The sequence below is a fragment of the Bufo gargarizans genome, chromosome 2 (genome assembly GCF_014858855.1).
Source record: "Bufo gargarizans isolate SCDJY-AF-19 chromosome 2, ASM1485885v1, whole genome shotgun sequence".
Taxonomy (NCBI): domain Eukaryota; kingdom Metazoa; phylum Chordata; class Amphibia; order Anura; family Bufonidae; genus Bufo; species Bufo gargarizans.
In genome coordinates, this window is record NC_058081.1 from 134364485 (window position 1) to 134386768 (window position 22284).

At 49.5% G+C, this 22284-nt stretch overlaps 1 protein-coding gene across 4 annotated transcripts in view; it reads right to left on the minus strand.

Annotated features, from left to right (window-relative positions):
* The window catches only part of TICRR (TOPBP1 interacting checkpoint and replication regulator), a 66554-nt gene extending 44472 nt beyond the window's left edge, over nt 1-22082 (minus strand). For all 4 annotated transcript variants that reach the window (XR_006387803.1, XM_044279474.1, XM_044279475.1 and 1 more), the window contains exons 1-4: nt 21343-22082; nt 12735-12981; nt 9389-9627; nt 7805-8024 (exon numbers count right to left, since the gene is read on the minus strand). Coding sequence is in view for 3 of the 4 variants with exons in the window: in XM_044279474.1 (XP_044135409.1) it covers nt 7805-8024; nt 9389-9627; nt 12735-12981; nt 21343-22005 (1369 nt within the window). In the remaining variant the exon portion in view is untranslated. The remainder of the gene's footprint in view (nt 1-7804; nt 8025-9388; nt 9628-12734; nt 12982-21342) is intronic.
* Between the last annotated feature and the right edge of the window lie 202 nt (nt 22083-22284).

The window sequence follows — 22284 nt, forward strand, 5'->3', positions numbered from 1 at the left end:
TTTTGGTCGCCATCTGGAGCCCTGCGATATATATGATGTAAATCATGACTTGAAACAAATGCTGTGTAGAATATAAGTCCCTTGGATCTTGGGAATCTTTCAAACCTCAGAGACTTGGCCTTCCTGAAAAGGTGTTCATGTATGAGAGGAAGTAAGCGCAGAAGATCAGCAATTACTGATCTATTCACACTCTGTGCAGAAATAGGCCATTAGTCCGCCCAAGGGGACTTGTACACGTAGGCAAAAATCATAAACTTTAATTTTTAGGACGAGTTGCGCATTGAAGATGATGAACGACAAATAATATTTAGTTTTTTGGAATTTTATATGACATTAGATTCTTGCACTGAATCCTTCTCTTCAGCGCAGAGTGGCACATCTAAGCCGAGATCACTATGGTGGTGGGGGCCACCACTGGGCAGGTAAAAAACTTTTGGCAGGGAGGTCAGAGAAATAAAAGATGTGAATTGTAGTAGGAAGCCATGGAAAGTGAAGTCCCGAATGGTAATCCCCAAAACATGGACGGTGGACTTCTGAGAGATTTTAGGGAGCGCCACAATGAAATGTAAAATGTCTGGGTCCATTGGGCTTGGACTAGTCAATGTGGGAGACCCCTTTTATAAAACTGATGGTCAGAGTACCCCTCTAGGCCTCATGCACACGACCGTTGTATGTTCTGCTGTCCACAATGCGCGGAAACGCAAAACACAGATTCCGGCCACGTGCACTCAGCATTTTGCGGAACAGAACATCTGCCCCCTAATAAAACAGTCCTATACTTTTCCATATGGCGAACGAGAATAGGGCATGTTCTATTTTTTGTGGAACAGTCTTGGACATGGAATGCACACAGAATCGTAGAAAAAAATAAAAAAGGAGATTTTTGTATAACTTACCAGTTAAATCTCTTTCTCGCTCTTCCTTGGGGGACACAGACCTTGGGTATAGCTCAGCTCCCTAGGAGGCGTGACACTAAGTAAAACTGTTAAGCCCCTCCTCCATCAGCTATACCCTCAGCCTGGAGATAGAGGCTACCAGTTGCGTGTCCAAGTAGTGAAAGGATAACAACCAACAATGGAAACAACCAGCCAGCAACCCAACGGGGCGCCAGACCATAACCCCGTAACCAAACACAGAAGGGTGGGTGCTGTGTCCCCCAAGGAAGAGCGAGAAAGAGATTTAACTGGTAAGTTATACAAAAATCTCCTTTTCTCGCCCATTTTCCTTGGGGGACACAGACCTTGGGACGTTCAAGAGCAGTCCAAGAAGGGAGGGACCACAAACCCAAGGCGGACCACCACCGGAGCATCAGGAAACCGCTGCCTGCAAAACCAGGCGGCCCAAAGCAGCATCCGCTGATGCATGCGTATGCACTCTATAGAACCTTGTGAAAGTGTGCAGAGAGGACCAAGTGGCTGCTTTGCACAACTGTTCAGCCGAGGCCCGATGCCTCTGCGCCCAGGAAGCTCCGACTGCTCTGGTGGAATGAGCAGTGACGCTGAAAGGCGGAGCTCTACCCTTGGCTCGATAAGCCTCAGACACCGCCAGTTTAATGAAACGGGCAATAGCCACCTTGGAGACCGCCAAACCCTTGCGCGAACCCTCCGGAACCACAAACAGGGAGTCCGTGCGCCGAAAGGATCCGGTGACCTCCAGGTAAATCTTCAACGCCCTGACCACATCCAGACGGTGCAGTTCCCGTTCTCTGGGGTGGGAAGGAGAGGGACAGAGCGACGGAAGGACGATGTCCTCATTGATGTGAAAGGCGGAGACCACCTTTGGCAGGAAGGACGGGACAGGCCGAAGCACAACCTTATCCTGGTGGAAGATCAGGAAAGGTTCGGAGCAAGAAAGAGCCGCTAACTCCGACACCCGTCGGAGAGATGTGATGGCCACAAGAAAGATGACCTTGCAGGACAGAAGGCGAGGGGAGACCTCCCGTAAAGGCTCGAAGGGGGCTGATTGGAGCGCCGAGAGCACCACATTCAGGTCCCAGGATGGAACTGGAGGGCGGTACGGCGGTAACAGAGTGAGCCACCCCTTGTAAGAAGGTCTTAATTGGCCCCAGAGGGGCCAGGGGACGCTGGAGAAGAATAGACAGCGCCGAAATCTGTCCCTTCAGAGAACTGAGGCTCAGCCCCAGGTCCAGACCCGACTGGAGGAAGGACAGGATCGTGGGAAGAGAAAACCGGAGAGGTGGGATGCTCCGGGACTCACAGAACCCCAGATAGGACCTCCAAACCCGATAGTAGATCCTAGAGGACACGGGCTTACGAGCACGGATCATGGTGCGGACTACGTCCGCGGAGAAACCCCGTCGCGTTAAGACGGCGGTCTCAATAGCCACGCCGTCAAACGTAGCGAGCCTAAATGCTCGTGGAAGATCGGTCCCTGAGAGAGAAGGTCTTCCCTGGAGGGCAGTGGCCACGGTGCGTCTGCCAACAGCAACATTAGGTCGGCGTACCAAGACCGGCGGGGCCAATCCGGGGCGATCAGAATCGCGGGAACGCCCTCTGCCGCGATCCTCCGAAGAACCCGTGGCAGGAGGGGGAAAGGAGGAAAGACGTACAGAAGGGAGAATTCGCGCCACGGAAGGACGAGCGCGTCGGCGCCGTACGCCTTCGGGTCCCGTGCCCTGGCCAGGTATCGGGGGACCTTGTGGTTGAATTTGGAAGCCATGAGGTCCACGTCGGGGCGACCCCAGCGAAGACAAAGGGCTTCGAACACCTCTGGGTGCAGGGACCATTCTCCCGGGTCGATGGTGGACCGGCTCAGGAAATCCGCCGCCCAGTTGTCCACCCCCGGGATGTAAATCGCGGATAAGGCCGGCACGTGCGCCTCCGCCCAGAGGAGAATGAGGGCCACCTCTTGCATCGCAGCAGCGCTGCGAGTGCCTCCCTGATGGTTTATGTATGCCACAGCCGTGGCATTGTCCGATTGGATCCGAACAGGGTGGCCCCTCAGTAGATGGGTCCAGTGTCTGAGGGACAGAAGAATCGCCCTCAGTTCCAGAATATTGATTGGAAGTCTGGACTCCGATAGAGACCAAACGCCCTGGACGGACCGGGGAGGGAAAACCCCCCCCCCACCCCCGTAAGCTGGCATCGGTGGTAATCACCAGCCAGTTCAGTGGGAGGAAGGACCTCCCCCGTAGAGGGATATGCAACCACCAGCTGAGGGAAGCCCGAGCCAGGGGAGGCAGAAGAAAGGTCCTGTCCAGACTCCTCGGTGATTTGTCCCAGGCCGACAGAATTGCCCTCTGAAAGGTGCGGGATCGGAATTGTGCGAACGGCACCGCTTCGAAACAGGCAACCATCTTCCCCAACAACCGCATGCTGGATCTGAGGGAAGGGCGGTGATGACGGAGGAGACTGCGAACAGACCCGCAAAGGGCCAGACGCTTGTCCGACGGGAGGCGGACCTCCGCCAACTCCGTATCCAGGAGCATCCCCAGGAAGATCAGCCGTCTGGAGGGGGTAAGGGAAGACTTGGGGTGGTTGATGATCCAACCGAACCGCGTCAGGGTCTCCAGAGTGAGTCCCACACTGCCGGATGCCTGAGAGAAGGAGGGTGCCTTGACCAAGATGTCGTCCAAGTAAGGGAGAAGAAAAACACTTCTTGAACGCAGAAGGGCCAAGACAGGGGCCAGGACCTTGGTGAATACTCGAGGAGCCGTCGCCAGACCAAAGGGAAGGGCGACGAATTGGAAGTGATCGTCCCCCACCTGCGAAGCGCAGGAAGCGGTGATGACATGGAGCAACCGGAACGTGGAGATATGCATCCTGAACGTCGATTGAGGCCATGAAATCCCCTCTTTCCAGGGAGGCCACCGCGGACCTGAGAGACTCCATCCGGAATCTCTGCAGTCGGAGAAAACGGTTCAGGCGCTTTAGGTCCAAGATCGGTCGCACTGAGCCTTCCTTCTTGGGAACCACAAAGAGGTTCGAGTAGAACCCCCTGAACCTTTCCGTCGGAGGCACGGGGGCGACGACACCCTTGTCCATTAGAGAGCGAATGGCCGTGAAGAAGGCGGCCGCTCGTACGGGATCCCGCGGAGGACGGGACCGGAAGAAACGGTCTGGCGGAATGGACGCAAATTCGATCTTGTATCCGCAAGATACAACCTCGAGCGCCCATGCGTCTGAGATGTGGGCCCGCCATACGTTCCTGAACAGTAGAAGGCGGCCCCCCACCCGGGTGGGTGGGGGCGCACCTTCAGGCAGAGGGCTGCTGGCCTGTGGGAGCCCGTGTGGGCTGGGGCTTGCGCCAGGTAGATTGCGTCCGAAAAAACGGCTTCTTGCGTCTATCCTGGGCTGGGCCAGAGGAAGAAGAACCGGCCGCGGGTCTAGACCCGGTGGGCTTGCGAAAGGACCGAAAACGGGACGAACCAGCGCGACCACGGGGGGCGCCCCTCGGCCTGGACTGGGGGAGGTGAGTACTCTTCCCACCCGTGGCCTCAGATATAAGTTCGTCCAGACGGGTTCCGAACAAGCGGGAACCCGTGAATGGTAGGCCAGCCAAAGAGCGTTTGGAAGCGGCGTCCGCCGCCCAAACCTTCAGCCAGAGTTCCCTCCTGACAGAAACTGCCAGGGCAGAGGAACGGGCAATGAGGGCACCCGCATCAAGAGAGGCCTCACAGACAAATTTTCCGGCCTGGACAATTAGTTGGGCTAAGGAACGGAGGTCCTGTAGAGGGACGTCCGACCCTAACTCCCGTTCCAGTTGCAAACCCCATTCAGAGACCGCTTTACCAGCCCAGGCGGAGGCAAAGACCGGTCTAAGGGCCGAACCAGAGGCAGTAAATATGGCCTTGGAGAGGGATTCCGTACGACGGTCCTCAGCAGACTGGAGGGAAGATCCGTCTTGTACAGGAATAGTAGTGCTTTTGGACAGGCGAGCCACGGGAGGATCAACCTTAGGCGGGGACGTCCACGTGGTCACAGAATCCGCTGGAAAGGGATAACAAATGTCCAGCTTTTTGGGTGTAACAAAGCGGACGTTAGGCCGGGTCCAAGCCTTGGACACCACAGAAGAAAAATCAGCGTGGATGGGAAAGACCTTGGAGGCCTGTCTGGGGCGAAGAAAGGACACGCCGGCCTGTTCAGAGCTGGGGGGGTCATCGTGTATGTGAAAGGTATCACGGATGCTAGTGATAAGATGCCCCACCGCGGACGCCAATTTGGACGGAAGCTCTGAGTCCATGTCCACGTCCGAATCCGCCAGTTCTCCCTCAGAAGGCGTATCCCTTTGAGAGGATAGACTTGACTGAGCTCGCACGCATGGCGGAGAGAGCGAAGCATCTGGAGAAGATGTGCGCTCAACCCTTGAACGTTTCTGAATATGCCGGGCCCTGGAAGATTCGCTGGGAGGCAGGGAATCAGTGGGGGCGGCAGAAACGGTAGTCCCAGCGGGTGCGACAGGGATTGTGGCAGCCTGCGGGAGAGGCGGTCTATCCACGAGACGGCCCACTACGTGTGTAAGGCTTTCCACCGCCTGAGACAGAGACCTAGCCCAGTCAGGGGGTTCAGAGGCACCAGGGGGCGCAGCGGAAAGCGGGCCCTGCACCGGGGCCTGACATGCAAGGCAATGCGGCTCAGATTGCCCACGCGGAAAAAGTTCCTTGCAGGCGGTACAGGCATGGTACCAGGGTTTGGGGGCACCCGTGGGATCTGACATGTTGAAAAAGTGGTCGTACCCTGATACAGAGACCACAAGGGGTTGCAGCAGCTATGACCAGGAGGGTTAGGAGAGGGTTAACTGTCCTACCAGTGTCAGAAGAACGTCAGGAGTGAAGTCCAGATCAACAGCTGCAGAAAGGCAGCAACAGCAGAGAGCGTGCTTCCCAGAAACGCAATCTATGCACCAGGAGTCTCCCACGTGGCTCAGCTTCCAGAACGGAGTGAGGAAGCGCGGCAAAAACCTCAGCAGAGGCGCGGGAAGAAGCTCCGCCCCCTACACGTTTGAATGTCTCCTGTGAAGGAGAACGTAACTCCGCCCCCAATGACGCGCGCGCGCGCGAAAAAGAGCACGCCCCCTGCTGCCGTGACTCTCAGGCTTATGCAGGAGCGTGAAGAAACGAAAACCTTTGTCCGTAGAATAAGGCCCGCAGGCCCAAGTGCGCGGCGATATGCAGGTGGGTGACCTCACCGAGCCTCCTCTGTCACAATGTCCCCCGCCGAGCCCGAACCGCCGATGTCGGGCCTAAGCCCCGCCCCCCGATCACGCACGGAGCGGCGGCGGCGGGGAGGGAGAAGGATGTCAGGAGAGTAATCCGGGCCCTATAAACAGCGTGGGGGTACAATCAGCCATTGGGGAGCGGAAGCAGCCGCAGATGGGGAGATCTACAGAGCGCTCAAATGACGACCACGGGTGCCCCCCCAAACCCAGTGCAAATAGGGACAGGGTATGGGCTGGAAAAGCCATCTTACCTGTCTTCACCCTCAGTTCCTTCCAGCAGGGTCGCCCCTTCAGCTACTGGCACCGCAGTGGCAGGAAGCTGGGAGAGGGGCTTTGATGCGGGCGACCCCCTAGCTGGCGGGATGTAGGGGAGCCATTGCTGCCCAGATCCTCCTATTGCTTCTGTGGGGGAGGCAGCAGTGCAGATAGTTGGCACTGGCGCAGCTCACCCCGGGAGAGCAGAGAGGCCCAATGCGTCTCTGGTATCCCTAGGAAAAAACAAAAATAAAATAAAAAAATTACAACAAGGAGAAAACAGCCCTGCAGTAGCAGGGAGTGTCTTGCCTCCTTGGACACTAAGCTAAAACTGGTAGCCTCTATCTCCAGGCTGAGGGTATAGCTGATGGAGGAGGGGCTTAACAGTTTTACTTAGTGTCACGCCTCCTAGGGAGCTGAGCTATACCCAAGGTCTGTGTCCCCCAAGGAAAATGGGCGAGAAATAAAAAATACAACAGTGTGCATGAGCCCTTAATATATTGCAATTATACCATAATGTAAATATATTACAATGTAATATTGTATGGAAGAAGTGTGAAAGTGGTAAAGCAGAGGCGTACAAATACGGTAAATTTTTAAAGGGACACTGACAGCCCCAATTAGCATATTTAGGTATATATACGCGAGTACAGGTCTTATAAAGTCTATTAAAATTATCTAAGTATCCCCCCCTGTCCACCTTATAAGTACCAAAATATAAAGTTATATAACCTGCTTGTCCGGTCACCTATCTGCCCAAGGGGCGGCGCTTCATCACAAAATGCGCCCAGCCAGCCGCTCCTAACTGCCGTTCTGAAGCGCCGCCCAGCTCATCAATATTCACTTAGCTGGGCGGCGGCTACAACTCTTCCGACTCAAGTGCCCGGCGCATGCGCATAAAGCAGAGGCTGCAGCACTTGAGTCCGGAGAGTTGTTGCCGCCGCCCAGCTAAGTGAATATTGATGAGCTGGGCGGCGCTTCAGAACGGCAGTTAGGAGCGGCTGGCTGGGCGCATTTTGTGATGAAGCGCCGCCCCTTGGGCAGATTGGTGACCGGACAAGCAGGTTATATAACTTTATATTTTGGTACTTATAAGGTGGACAGGGGGTTGATACTTAGATAATTTTAATAGACTTTATAACACCTGTAGTCACGTATAAATACCTAAATATGCTAATTGGGGCTGTCAGTGTCCCTTTAAGGACCAGGAGATAATGAGGACAACAGATAACCAAAAACCTTATGAGCCAAAAGGGCATTTTCTAGATGTATTGGCTAAACTGCTCATGGGAGTTGCCCAGTTTTAGAACATAGCACAAGATTCTAGCACATAAGAAGCAAAATATGATTTCAGATGATAAAAAATAAATACCAGGTGATGTAGTGTTTTCTTCAGTACTAAAGACATGGCTAAGAACAGCATTTACAATATCGGGAAGATCAGAAGAGACGTCTTGATCAGTTTCATCACAGAGTCTGTCAATCTCAGACGGATCACTACAGATCACATTAAGAACAGCAGCATTTTCAGCAATAGGAGAGAGAATGCCTGTTCTGGGCAGCAAATCTTTAGGAGCAGATACATCAGCAACCTGGCAGATCAAGAGAAGAGAAATGATGAAAAACACAACCAAAACGACACTGTAGGGAAAGCAGGAAACCGCAGGACGTATTAGTTTACATAAATTCTCATGTGCAACGTATGCCACTGTATAGGCACTCATCTGGCCTCTGTTGGGTGAATTGCAAATCTATAGTATGGTTGGCGTATGCGCTGGTAGGTTTCCCGGAGCAACAGCCCCACTGAAGTGAACAGGTCCGCATGCGGGACCAAACCATGAGTCATGTGCATGAGCCCTTACTGTCATTTAGGCCAGCTCACACACATGTGCATCATCTTTGAAATCTGTCACAATTGCCTCTACACATTTTTTGCCACTATTTGCACAAAAATAATTTTTATCTACAAGCACAGTGTCAAAAGTGACAGCTGCTATTAACTTTACCCTGCAAAAAAAAAAAAAAAAAAAAAAAAAAAAAAAAAAAGATCTTGTGGTGCCTGTAATGCTGCCGCTTTCCCAGCAGATTGCGGTCCCCAAAGCACAGTGCCGTACATTGTATAGCAGCTGTGCTTGGTCTCACGCTCAGTCCCATAGAAGTGAATGGAGCCGAGCTGTAAAAGTCTCGGAAAACCCCTTTTAAGCCATTTCTGGTGACTATCTGACTTCAATAATAATGTATACAATATACCTAGCATAGGCAATCAATGTCTTATCTTTAAGGATCCAACACCAGTTTAAACAACATTTTGTAGTGGCTGTGCATGGTCCTGCAGCACCCAACACAGGTGCTAAAAATGTACGTTGCTATATGCCTGGAGACAAAATGCACGACGGAGTGCTTCAGCCCCTTTAAACATCTGATAGGCAGACGTGCACAGAGTCTACTGATAGACTAATCTAAGCAATGGCAATTAATACCAAAGTCTCTTAAAACCCCTTTGAGGGTCTTTATTACACAGCAACAAAAAATACTCCTCCAGAAAAACAGCTCAATTTAGGTGACTAGTTGGTCAAGTTGGCTGGCTCACATGACGGAGCTGCTGGGTAATCAGGTCCACCACAGTCACAATTGTGACGACAAGTGGCTTCACTTTACAAAACTAGATTAAAAATGGCAACAGTAAAACACCACTAGGTGTTACCAAGGCATTAGGGTGAATATCCCTGGTACTTTATTGTATGCAAGCACATAATAGCAGGAGAAGAAAATAAATGAAGCTTTGAATAGAATTTCCATATCTCCGGCACACAGACATTGTGGTTTGTACAATATACCATGTGAACTGAAAGGACGAAAAAAGGCACAATCCTAAACGCTGAACAGAGCGCGCTGTAACATATCTGTGTATTGAGATCTGTGCAGAAGTTAAACCCAAGGATACAATTGACTTTACCAAGAATAGTCCATTAGACAAGGCAGCGTTCAGGAGATGCTTGAAGTGCAGGCCTGAAGACTGACTACTGCTGGACACGCTCTGCAGCAGCCAGCTTTCCATTCTTAGAGGCCCAGCTTGATTCGGATTCCAGTTCTGTATGGTGCCTTTTAAATGGATGCTCAGTACATTTGTATTAAGCTTTTGGGTTGTTGAAATTGGTTCCAAGGTGACTGCACATTCCCACGGATCATTCACATCTGAAAAAGAAGCATTAATAAGCTTGATAAACTTCTTCGGCCATGTTCACAAGTGGTGCTATTTTGTCCAAGTAAAATAATGGACACTGAGAGAAACGTGGCAGACCCACATTATTGTCGATGGGATCAGCTGCACTCCATCAGGGTCCGCCATCTGACAGATTGTCTTTGGATTTCATTTTTATACATGACACATGTGGACAACATCTTACGCCAGTATTTGCCATCACAAAACACTAAGGTATATGAATGAAAATTATGGCAGGTGTCCTAATGACACTGGTAGTGGGAAAAAAAAGATGGGGACACCTATAGACCTCCTATGGATATGTTGCGCTCCTCAAGGATCACCCAAATCCAGAAGATAATAGAAAGGTAAATGAAAAAATGGAGGGGCACTCAATTATCGGGAAGCCCTGGACAACCAAGTCTAAAATCCGATTTAATGGACGTCAATAGTTCATCACATAAAGGTACAATGACATAGGTTAAAAGGTATAAAACAAAATAACAAAATTGTGCTATGGAGCACAAGGATGCGACACTAGGCAAATTACACTTGTAACCTTATAAAAGCACTCGGTGGTAAGTGGCTAGTTGGTTGTCCCAGTGAAGCAGGAAATATAACGTGCCTTCTGATTGGGGGACGCAAGCAATTCATACAAACTTTATTTCTTGTGGTTTTATATAAGCCAACAACTATTCATCCAGCAGTGACTCAGCAACCAAGGGTTTATCTGCCGAACACAGAATTCCGCTTGGAGATTAGGATTATAACATCTGATCCCTCCCAGGGTTGTATCCGCCGATCACGTGGACATTATCCTATCACGCGATTGTCTCGCCAGGTCACGTGGGACGCGTTCAGACCGCGAGATCACACGGGACGCAGTGGTGAGTCAAGGCGACGGGGAATAAAGGTACCCGACACTCGGCGGTAATGTATTATGCTCATTATACCACTATTGTTTGGGGAATATATCTGTCAGAGAATCGGAGGATACAGACATATCTGTTACCACAGGGGATAAGCGATACGCCCCTACATCCCATTAACCACCACCGATTCATCTCTACAAGGGACATTTTCTCTCAGCGTCCCCCAATCAGAAGGCACGTTATATTTCCTGCTTCACTGGGACAACCAACTAGCCACTTACCACCGAGTGCTTTTATAAGGTTACAAGTGTCATTTGCCTAGTGTCGCATCCTTGTGCTCCATAGAACAATTTTATGTTGTTATATGTTTCATACTTTTTAACCTATGTCATTGTACCTTTATGTGATGAACTACTGACATCCATTAAATCTGATTTTAGACTTATTTGGTTGTCCAGGGCTTCCCGATAATTCAGGTGTCCTAATGACACAGTTACTGGAGGTCCTGTCTGAGGCACAGACTACACATGGCAGACATGGGACGGTTCTCTGGAGAAGCGAGTGGTCCAACTGCAGGGAAAACAATCTGACGCCATTTTAGCTCATAGAGCTGTCCTTACGGGCAAAGCTCAGGAGAGGGGCAGCAAAGGAAGGGATGGTCTTGGTAAGGCCTCATGCACACTAACGTGCTGCAAACCACGAAGAGCAGCCAGCAATGCACAGAAAAAAAATAAAAATAAAATCTAGCATGTTCTATTTTATAGCGGTGCGGAGGCACAGACTGAACAGAAGCGCTCCATAGTGCTTCCTCTCTGTATCTTGCGGATTGAGAACCCATTAGGTTTGTGTGCATGAGCCCTAAGTGAGTGACAACGTGACTGGGGGTGTGTGCGCCTAGGCCCACTCATGACATGGGAAGAGGCAGCAGTGTCCCTGGAAGATGTAAGGTGACGTACCATGTATTGGGTGGGATCACACTCAGGAATGAAATGCAATTAGGGCTGCTCTTCAGGAGGTGCATTTACCATGTACTAATATGTTGCAGGTACGATGGCAGTGACTTTAAAACAATGACGTGGACTGAACTGTTTAGATGTGGGCACAGAGCAGGGGCAGTATAACACTACCCTTTCAATGTGCCACCACTCGTTACGCAATGATGACATTTTGTCCACTGTTCATGTGATCACTACTGCCAACCACTGACCTCAGGGTTCACATGCCCTTCGTGCACACAAGACTGCTGAGGCCTGAGAGAGACTACAACAGGCAAGTGAACAATATATGGAACTTGACAGCCAGGGGTTATGCAGGTGGTGCTGGAGCATTGAGACTATTAAAAAGTCTTTTTTCCATTAGTTTTATTCAGCCCTATGATCTCTGCCCATTTAAAACAAAAACATTCAGGAACCCCCTTTTGAGTTCAACAAGTAACAGGAATTTAGGAACGTTTAGACCATTTAAGTAATTTTTATTTATTAAAGGGAAGAGAGGGTTAAAAGCAGGACATTTCTCTGCTGTCCTGGGTCCACAGGACATCGGCTGAAATCCAGGACTGTCACCAGATCCGGGACAGATGGGGGGTATGCTTGTCACAGGGTGAAACTGATCGCAGGCACAATTCCTGCACTGTCCATATAGTAGATAATGTATGTATGCCATCATATGTACCATATAGCTGTGGTCCCCATGATCGCCCGTCCAGGAAATTTTAATATTGATGACTAATCCTCAGGATTGGTCATCAATATCAGATCGGCAGGGCTGCCAAACCTTCGTTGTATACGTGCTCGCCATTGAGGTGAATGGGACGGCTTCTGGTAATAACACCTGCTCACCACTGCCATGTTTACGGCGAGCAGGTAAACAATAAATGAAAGTCTGCGCTGACACAGAGTGCGGCCTTCTCTTTAAACAGCTGATGTTTGGCTCCGTACGGCCAGGCGGACACGAAAATGCTGCAAGCAGCGTTCGCGTGTCCGCCTGCTGAGTGGAGGCCAAACGGAGCCATACTGATGCATTCTGAGCGGATGCGCATCCACTCAGAATGCATTGGGGCTGTTCGGATCCGTTCGGGGCCGCTTGCGAGAGCCTTCAAACGGAACTCACAAGCGGAACCCCGAACGCAAGTGTGAAAATAGCCTAAGACGCCTGGCTATTCTAGCTAAGTTCTATAATTAGTCCCTATATGATCCATGTGTACATATATTTATGTAGAGGTCTCTTACCAGGTGTCGTAAAGGTCACTACTCCATCCTGCTGTGGAAACCAGCATGCCTGCTCCATCTCACTGCTGAGAAGTGAAGCCAGCACAGAATCAGAGGGAATATTTAGCACCATGCTGGAGGAGAATGGATGGTCTGGGGCTTGTTGGCAGGACTCCAGTAAACACTCAGATGGTATTATCTTGCCACCAACGTGCTGCATTAATTCAACCATGGTCCAGTACCCAAAATGATCACAGGTTTGCCACACCTAGAGACAAAGGCAATAGTTAGCATCAAGCAAACACTGAGCAGCACAAAGGTGCCAGCAACTGACAAGAACTGTTCACTAATCATCATTACATTTGTGGAAACACCACAACCATATCAGACACGAGAATACTCGCACATACAAATCACTGCTGAAATTCTTTAGATTCATGCCAATCTCATGCAGCCAGCTATGAGCGAGAATGGCGGTGGAGCTCAAACCAGTCTTTCACTGCTGCCCAGCAATAAATGTGAGGAGATTTTGGATAGGCCAGTCAGCGGTCATGAGAAAGCTGGAAAACTGGCCACTTAGGTCGTATACAGACATAACTTTCTACTTTCGGTAACTCGTTTTTTCCCCCACTGTCGACAGCACCACTATCGCACTTATGTGAACACACCCCAACACTAAGCGTAAGTAGGTATCAGGGAAAGAAAAACAGAACTGGATCGCACATCCACAATTCTATACTTAGATCTAATTAAACTCACTTCTCAGCGCAATATTAACTGTACAGCCCCCATACTACATGCTGTACAAGAGGCATTAGTGTATATTTTGATCAAAAGGCATAAGCCCACTCACCACACCAAGGTTGCCTCTTAGAGTGGGACCTACTCTGGCAAATAGGCGCAGTGTGGTGACAATGCCCTAGTAGGCGGCGGGACCCAGGAGTCAAACAGCAACCCTGCTGTCTGACTAAGCGTAAGTAGAGCCGTGCTGGATTTGTGGTGCAAAATGCGCACAGTGGCTTTTTTAAAATGAAAATACAGAAGCGAATTCACACGAGCAAGTTTACCACTACGGTGCGGTGTGTGAAGCAAAGGCAGCACTCATTCCAAAGAAATTAATGGAACTTCAGTGAAAAGCGGATTGCATCCGGATATAAATGCGTTTTCCACTGAAGTTACTAGAAGATGTAGACTGTTATTCATCACTTTTTCTGAAACGCTGAACACAATTGCAGACAAGACTGACTGAACTTGTGTGCAAAACCATCAGTTTTTTCCTGAACAGACCCTGAGAGAATCCATAATGCTAGTGTTAAAGGGACCTTCTAGTGGGCCGCACAGGTTTCTTCTATATGAAGCATAGTCCAAATAAAAAATATTGGATTAAACTTACCGGTAATGGGTTTTCTTTGAACCTATGACAGCACCCCTGGAGAAACCGCCTCCACCTCCTCAGGAAACAGAACCACCTTTTAAAGGAGGGATCATTCCCTCTATCTCCAGTCCTTTTCTCAAGAACCAAGAAATATACACACAAAGAAAACAGATTAAGTAAGGTAAGTGTAATCCAATATTTCTTTATCACCTATGACAGCACCTCTAGAGAATAGGCAAGAATTTGTCTAGGGTGGGACCACAGCCTGAAGTACCTTACGACCAAAAGGTAAGACCTTCATTAGAAGGTAACTGTAGACAGACTACCTCCGTCAGGAGCTCTGGCGTCATTGGGACTGCTTTTTTGTGGTGTCTGACCCGGAAAAAAGAAACCCCCTTTTTTTTTTATTTGGACCTGCAAATTGTTTGTTTTGTATTAAATCTGGGATGGAAAGACTTCCTGGGTGTCTAACAGAGGGAGAGCCCTTCTCTTTGTCCGAGGCCTTCTCTAGTAAGTCATTCAGGACAGGCCCAAACAAAAACTATCCTTGGCAAGGGATAGCACAAAGTTTTGCCTTGGAACTAGCATCCCCTTTCCAGCTTTTCAACCAAATAGCCTGCAGGGCAGAGTTGGATAAGGTGGAAGCTCTAGCGGAAAATCTTAAGGTATCTGCAGAAGTGTCAGCTAAGAAATTCAAGGTATTACTTATAACAGGGAAGGAAGACAATAACTGCTCCCTAGGGGTAACCCCTTTAATGTGAGCCTCTAACTCCCCCATTCATACTTTTAGTGATGTCATCTGGCAACAGACGCATTGGCAATAGCAAGTTTAAAAAGCCACCACAGAGGCTTCCCAATTTTAATAAAAAAAAACAAACAAAAAAAAAAACAACATGTCCTCAAAGGGGAGTGCAGATTTTTCAGACATTTTTGCTACCGGGGCATCACACTTTGGGGCTCTATCCCAGGGTGCAGACAACTCCTCAAACGGATACTTCCACTTCTCCAAAAAAGGGATAAAACTTACTATCCGGCCTTTTCCATTCTCTGGCAACCAAATCATGGCTGTTCTTATGCACATCAAACTCCTTCCTCTTCCTGGGAGCTAACCCTTCAAAAATAGAGCCCTGGACTGAATACTGTGGCCTCTGATCGTCCAACCCCATAGTAGCATGTACCGCTTTTACTGGGGAATTAGCATTTTCCACCTGAAAAAGTAGTCTTCCTGCAGCCTTGTCCTCAGAAGAGTCTTCTGTTGATCTCCACTCTCCTCCTTCCAGACCAGAAAGTATCTCACTATCGCTGGAGGAGGGAGTCTTTTGCAGCAGCTGTGGAAGTACTGGGGTGGTGCCTTCTCAGACCGCTAACAGATTCCCTGACCTCTTCACGTATCTTCTGTTTAATTCGGCCCATAAAAGATGGAGCTTCTTCTATTAATTTGCCGATAGATCCCTGACACAGGGGGTTTTGCCCTGGCAGAAGGAAGCTTCTTCTTACATACACCACATCCCTTCTCCCTTACTATGGAGGTCTTCCTACAAGACTCCTTTGAAACCTAGGCAACAGAAAATGACCCCATAAGCATTAAGATAATTAATATCTGCTGGGGTATAACCCCTCTCACTCCACCGTGGTACCGATGCATCATTGGTGGTCTCAGCGTGCTGAGCCTGCTCCATGTTTCATACAGGAAACAGCCAGAATGGCTTCTTCACCCAGCATGACAGTGAGCCGGCTGGGCTTTTCTCCTTGGTGCGCGCTACCCGGCATCCCTCCCCTTCTGGTCTGCAACATAAGCTTCCTCTCACCGCCGCAACCCGGAAGTACCCGCAGATTATCGCGCGGGCTGACGGCCAAACACGCGAACACTGCCGCAGAGGTTCTCAGGAGCCCAAACACTCCCAAGAACCGGGGAGGAGGACGGAAGGGGTAAGGACAGAAGAGAGCCCAAACTTCTGCAGCGGCTCCACGAGGAGGCTTACACACTATTTTTATAGCCGGGGTCCCTGCAGCTCTTTTCTTGATATCCAACGGATCCGATTCCCTCCTGCCCCTTAGGACAGGAACCAGAACCGCATTTTAAAGGAGCGATCATCCCCTCTTTTAAAATGCGGTTCTGGTTCCTGTCCTGAGGAGGTGGAGGCGGTCTCTCCAGGGGTGCAGTCATAGGTGATAAAGGAAATCTGTACATGTAAATTGAATTTATATTCAGTTTCATGTACAGCTGAACGGATTACTCTCCATTCAGAATGCATGGGGATATACCCGATCAGTTATTTTCCAGCATTGAGCCCTTTTGACAGAACTCAGTGCCGGAAAAGAAAAATGCTAGTGTGAAAGTCCCCCTATATGGGTCCGATGAAAATAGAGCCAGCAAGGGCAGCGCAAAAGCTAGCCCAGTAGTGCTGGTGACGTCACCAAGTTCACTGCTAGGCAGAAGCCTCCACTTAGCAGTGTAATATTTTTTTTTTAAACAAACAACCCTTGCCCTGCACCATTGAAGTGAAAGGGGTTGAGCACAAAACCAAGCATAACCGATTAGATACTGATGAGCCATCCAGAGGATAGGCCATCAGTATCAAAATCCCAGAAAAACCCGTTTAATATCAGCGTTTTGACTCCCGACACCCCACGATAATCTATTTCAGCGAGTGTGGCCCATTCCTAGGTCAGTGATGTCACGTTCTTTGGTCACGTGGCAGTAGGTGCAGCTCAATCCCATTCAAATGGACAAGTCTGGGTTGTAATACCAAGCACAGCCAGTGTCCAATGGACAGCGCTTGGTAAGCTGCAACCTGCTCAAGCAGCTGATCGTTGGGGGTTGTCGGTAGTCAGGCCTCCACCTACTATAGATCAATATCAAAGTCCCAGATAACCCTTAAGGCAACTTTCACATCTGCGCTTTCCCTTTCCGCTATTGAGATCCGTCATAGGAAAACGCTTCAGTTCATCGTCAATGGGGACAGAACTGAACGGAGAGCACCAGAATGCATTCTGTTCGGTTGCGTCCCTGTCACTGACAGAATAACTCTGCAAACAAGTGTTTTTCTGTCCGCAATGTGGTGCGGAGCAAGACGAATCTCTCCTGACACACAATGTAAGTCAATGGGGACGGATTTTCTATAACACAACCAATTAAAGTAGGTCAGACTACAGTTCCTGCTAGTGGGCTAAACCCATATACACATATATATATATATATATATATATTACATACATACATACACACACAACTAATGGGTAGCTTATTAAAACTTAACATTTATTAATGTCCAAGAGTAAAATAATGGGCCCTTCTATAATAAACACTCAAGAAATGTAACCACCGGCTACACTAATCTCCTGCGAAAACAATGTTCACTAGGAGATGGGTGAGGACCAACACAGGGATAGCAAAATAACACAGATAGGATGAGAGGTACCAAGACAGAAAGACACAGTGCTGGGTCAATACCCTAGGTGTCCCTATCTCTACCTCTCCTCCCCCCTATCTAGTGTGATAACCCTGTCGTCACCCTCCCTAAACATGGACTTTCCAGCTTTGCCCGACAGACAGAATATGGTCCTCAGGATCACATAAAAATCCACCGGTTGTAAGGAGAGCACTTGAACTGGCAAAGAATAGTAGGTTTGATTAAGGTGTGTCGCAATGTAGCCGTTGATGGCCTGCGGCACCTAGTCCAATCAATACACGTACATAGATAGTACCTTTATAGATATCAGATACATACAGAGTCCCGACGCATTTCTTCAATAGTTTCTGATTCCTCAGGGGACAAAATCATATCCAAGAGACCCCTTGATGTAAGGTCACTTACTAGCTAATGTGAGGAATACACAGAGAACCTAATATCCACCATCCCGGCTTGTACACCGTAGTCCATCCCATTCACAGGTGGCTACACTGTGATCCTCTTCGCAACTAGGTCTCTATGTGGGCCTCAACCATATAGATGTTCAATTGCAGAGATATACGGCCAAGTTTCCCCCTCGTTCAAGTGACCGGAAAGTTCTTTGGTCATCAGTCACAACTGACATAGATTTAACCATCAGTGTGAGTGTTGTCCAGGTACAAATAGCGCAACCCGGATTAGTGGCCAGACAAACTTTTAGGTCACCAGTCACAACTGATAGGTAAATCTATATATCAGTGTGACTGCTGTCCAGGTATAATTAACGCAACCCGGATCTGATTACAAACAATATTATTCATTGAAATGTTTACTTGACACACATTGCAACAGTCCTCCTGGTATTGATATCACCAGTACGTGTTAAGACTATTCAATGGATATGTGTCCTAGTGCTGAACAGTTATGATGTACAGGCACAAAGACATAACTTATCTGTCCAGTTCTAGATGTCAACTGTCCCCAGATAAAGAGAGGCAGATGCTGCTCCTCGGTGTCCCGCATGTGGCAGTAGCAATGGAGCAGCATTCGCGGCTCGTTTAAAAAGCAGTGTAGCTCCGCCCATATCACCCCCCCCCCCACGTCATAGAGCGTCATCAAAATAGTCACGTGAGGCGTCACCTGTTCGGCCCCCAGTCACATGACAGAGCTGCTTCAGGAAGTGCTTGATGCAGCGGCGTATCCCTGCTGCTAGGTAACCATCCAGACGTCTCCAAGAGGCGGAGACTCGAACATCTGAATGACAAAAGAAGCAGCAGCCGTTGCTAGTAGCGCATGCTCAATGCTGCACATGTATGAGGCGAGTATATTACAATACAATGGTTAAAGCAGTGGGCAAATCTGGTTAACCCTTTACATAGGTTCAATTCTGATCCATTTTCCATTGGTCTGCAGACCCCCGGATGGAGTATCAGAGTTTATAAGGTTGGTCCTCAAATAACTGTCGCACATACAATCGCTATAGCGTTTCTATCATGTCCTCCTTGCCCCTTGAAATCACGATGTCAAGAAAAGGCAAGGTTTGTTTTAAATTCTGAAGTGAATTTCATGTTAAGGCAGTTGACATTCAGCTCCTTCACAAATTCTGAGAAATCCTTTTCTCCCCCCGTCCAGACAACAAAGATGTAGTCTATAAATCTGGCCCATGTGGCGATACATGGGATATATTTGCTGGGTACATCACTAAAGAATAGGGTCCGTTCCCACCAGCCCAGGAACAAATTCGAATACGACAGGGCACGCAAACTCCCCATCGCGGTGCCCCTGAGCTGGTGGTAACGGACCCCGTCAAACAAGAAATAATTCCTTGTCAGGACAAAATTGAGTAAACGCAAGATAAAAGCATATGGGGATAGAATTGTTGTCCTCTGGTAATGAGGAATGACTCCACTGCCCTCATTCCCAGTGCATGGGGTATGGACGAGTAGAGGGCCTCTACATGAATTGAGGCCAGAGATGTACCCTCCTCCAAAGATATCCCCTCAAGGCGACCTAAAAGGTCACTCGTGTCTCTCAGGTATGAGGGCAGTGTTTTGACAAATGGTGCTAGAATGCGATCTAGATAAATTCCCAAGTTCTGGGTTAGACTATTCACACCTGATACAATCAGGCGCCCTTTGACCAGGATGCCACCCTTGTGAATTTTAGGTAGACTATAAAAGGTGGCTACAGTGGGATGTTTTTTATACAAAAAGTCGAATTCATTCTCTGAGATGAGGTTTTCAGTCTTAGCCGTAATATAACAATTAAATCCTTCTGGTAGGTCCCTGTTGAACTGGCGATGTTTACGCTCTTTAAGGTGAAACTGGATCTTGTCTATAGTGTTTTTAAGTTGAAGTTCCTTGTTATTAAATTCTGTCTCACTCTTGAATTTTTGTGTAAGTTCAATCTGATCCTTGAGTTTATTCTCAAGGCTTACCAGGTTGACCTTCTCTTCTTCCAGCAAGAGTTGCATAAATCGCAGCGAGCTTTTGGTTGCTTCGTCCTCCCACTTACTCATTAGAGAGGTGGACCTACATCTACTTGCTGGAGTCAAAGTGATCCTCAGGCCTCTAGGTACGATTTTATTTTTAAGATACAATCGATAGAAAAACTATCTCCCACCATGAGGATATTTGCTCCTTGTAGATATTGGTGAGATCTTTAAAGGCTGCTTTGAACGAGGGTGCGTATTTGCTCTGTACCAGGGTCTTCTCTGAGAAGACCTCACTGGCCTCAGAGAGCAATGACGACGGATCAGTTTTCTCGGACAACAGAAAACGGATCCATCCCCCACTGACTTTCAATGGTGTTCATGACTGATCCATCATGGTTATTTTAAAGCTAATACAACCGGATCCGTTCATAACTGATGTAGACTGTTGTATTATTGTGACGGAAGCGGAGGTGTGAAAGTAGCCCGATATGTATATAAATACTTGCATCCACCATGTAATAACTATTCAGTATCACTTATTCTTAGAACTCAGGTATGCTCAACCTGCGGCCCTGCAGCTGCTGTAAAACTACAACTCCCACAATGCCCTGCTGTAGACTGTTTGGGCATGCTGGGAATTGTAGTTTTGCAACCGCTGGAGGGCAGAAGGTTGAGCATGCCTGCTCCATGATGTGCCATTCCTGTATTATTCCTGTCAGAAGTCTATGAATGAATTGTCAGCAGTTTGCAGTAAAGGTACAGATGGGTGTTACCAGTTGGGGGGGGGGGGGGTGTATCCCTGCACAGTGACACCAGCAGCACTGATTGGACAGAGTCAGACACACCCTCTACTGGTAACACCCAGCAGTACTGTTACTGCAGACTGCTGGCAATAGCAGGAATGATACAGGAACACCAGAGTGATCAGAATAGATTCTCCAGAATTGCAAGTAATAAAACAGAAGTCTGGAGAGGTGACAGGTCCTCTTTAAAGGGGTCATCCAACCACCCCAATGCCTGGGCCCCTCATAGGTTATACTTACCCCGCCTTCCAGCACCCACAGGGGCGAGTCTCCATACATAACACGTGACGCTTTGGAGGCTCGCCCCTGCCACGGCCTGCTATCGACTGCTCCCCGTCATCTGATATTTTGATTTGTGCGCCAGGGAGATGCAGCTGCAGCCGTGTGGGGATCAGAAGTGACGCAGGTGCCAGGGAGCTGGTAAGCAGAATGTATACACTGGGGCCCGGGCATTATACGGGTTAGTTACCCCTTTAACGGATTCTTTCACTTTTTCTGGTCTCATCATGGATCAGAAGAGGTGAGAGCCCTAAATCCGGACACAATCCACAATGTGCTACCGTCTGGGAAGTCTATGGTATAGAACCAGGACACGGTCCCAGCAGTGCACAGCGCCAGTCCTCACCTGTGCCCAGTCGCAGGTGTCCAGCCAGTACAGGGTGACCCTCTTGTTGCTGACCATGTTCTGCAGGGCCCGGGACAGCAGCTTGTCCGTCACTTGCTGGAGGCCGGCCTCCTCCTCCCCGGGGGCTGTGAAGTCTGTGAGCTGTGCCCGGGAGTGGGGGCACGGAGACAGGATGAACACCGCGTTCCTACAGCCGGGGCTGGCCATCATCTCCGAGGCGGAGTCTGCTTTCAGGGCCTCCTCCGCAGCCATCAGCCGCCCTCCCCGGCGGGCCCTCAGCACTGCCGGCTTGGCTGGAGACGTGATGTCCGGCCGGTCCCACTGGAAGTCGGACAAGGTGTCCATGAGCGCGGTGTGTGTGAGGGAGGCCCGGGAGCTCTGCGTACTCGAGCTGCGGCTGCTCCGGGCCCGCTCCCAGCAGGCCTCCAGCTCCTCCTCAAACTCATCCCAGCTGCGGGGGCCCAGTTCTCGGAGCTCGGAGCGTCGCGGCGGCCTACACCGGCCCCCCAGCGAATTCAAGAAGCGGTAACTCCAGCGGACCTGGCCGAGGCCTGCACGGCACGTCAAGAAGTTCAGCAGCCGCAAGGACAGCAGCTTGACCCGGCTCTTCAGGGACGAGTCCGCGGCGTCTACCAGTAACACCACATTGTGAGAGGACGCCATTACACCCTCCTAGAACGGGGTCAGAGCGCCTCATCCACCGTCTCCGCCATTTTCCACAACTTCAGTCACTGCGATCAAACCGGCCGCGCGTTAGACTAACGTAAGCGCTGATTGGCTGGAGCGTGGAATGCTCACGTCTGATTGGTCAATCTGTAGCTGGAAGTTAAAACGCGACAGTGGAAGGAACACGTGACTGAAGTTGTTCCGCTGAACTGTGCTGATTGGTCCTAGCGAATGACACTTTGCGGTAGCAGCTCTGTGATTGGCTGGTGCTCGGAT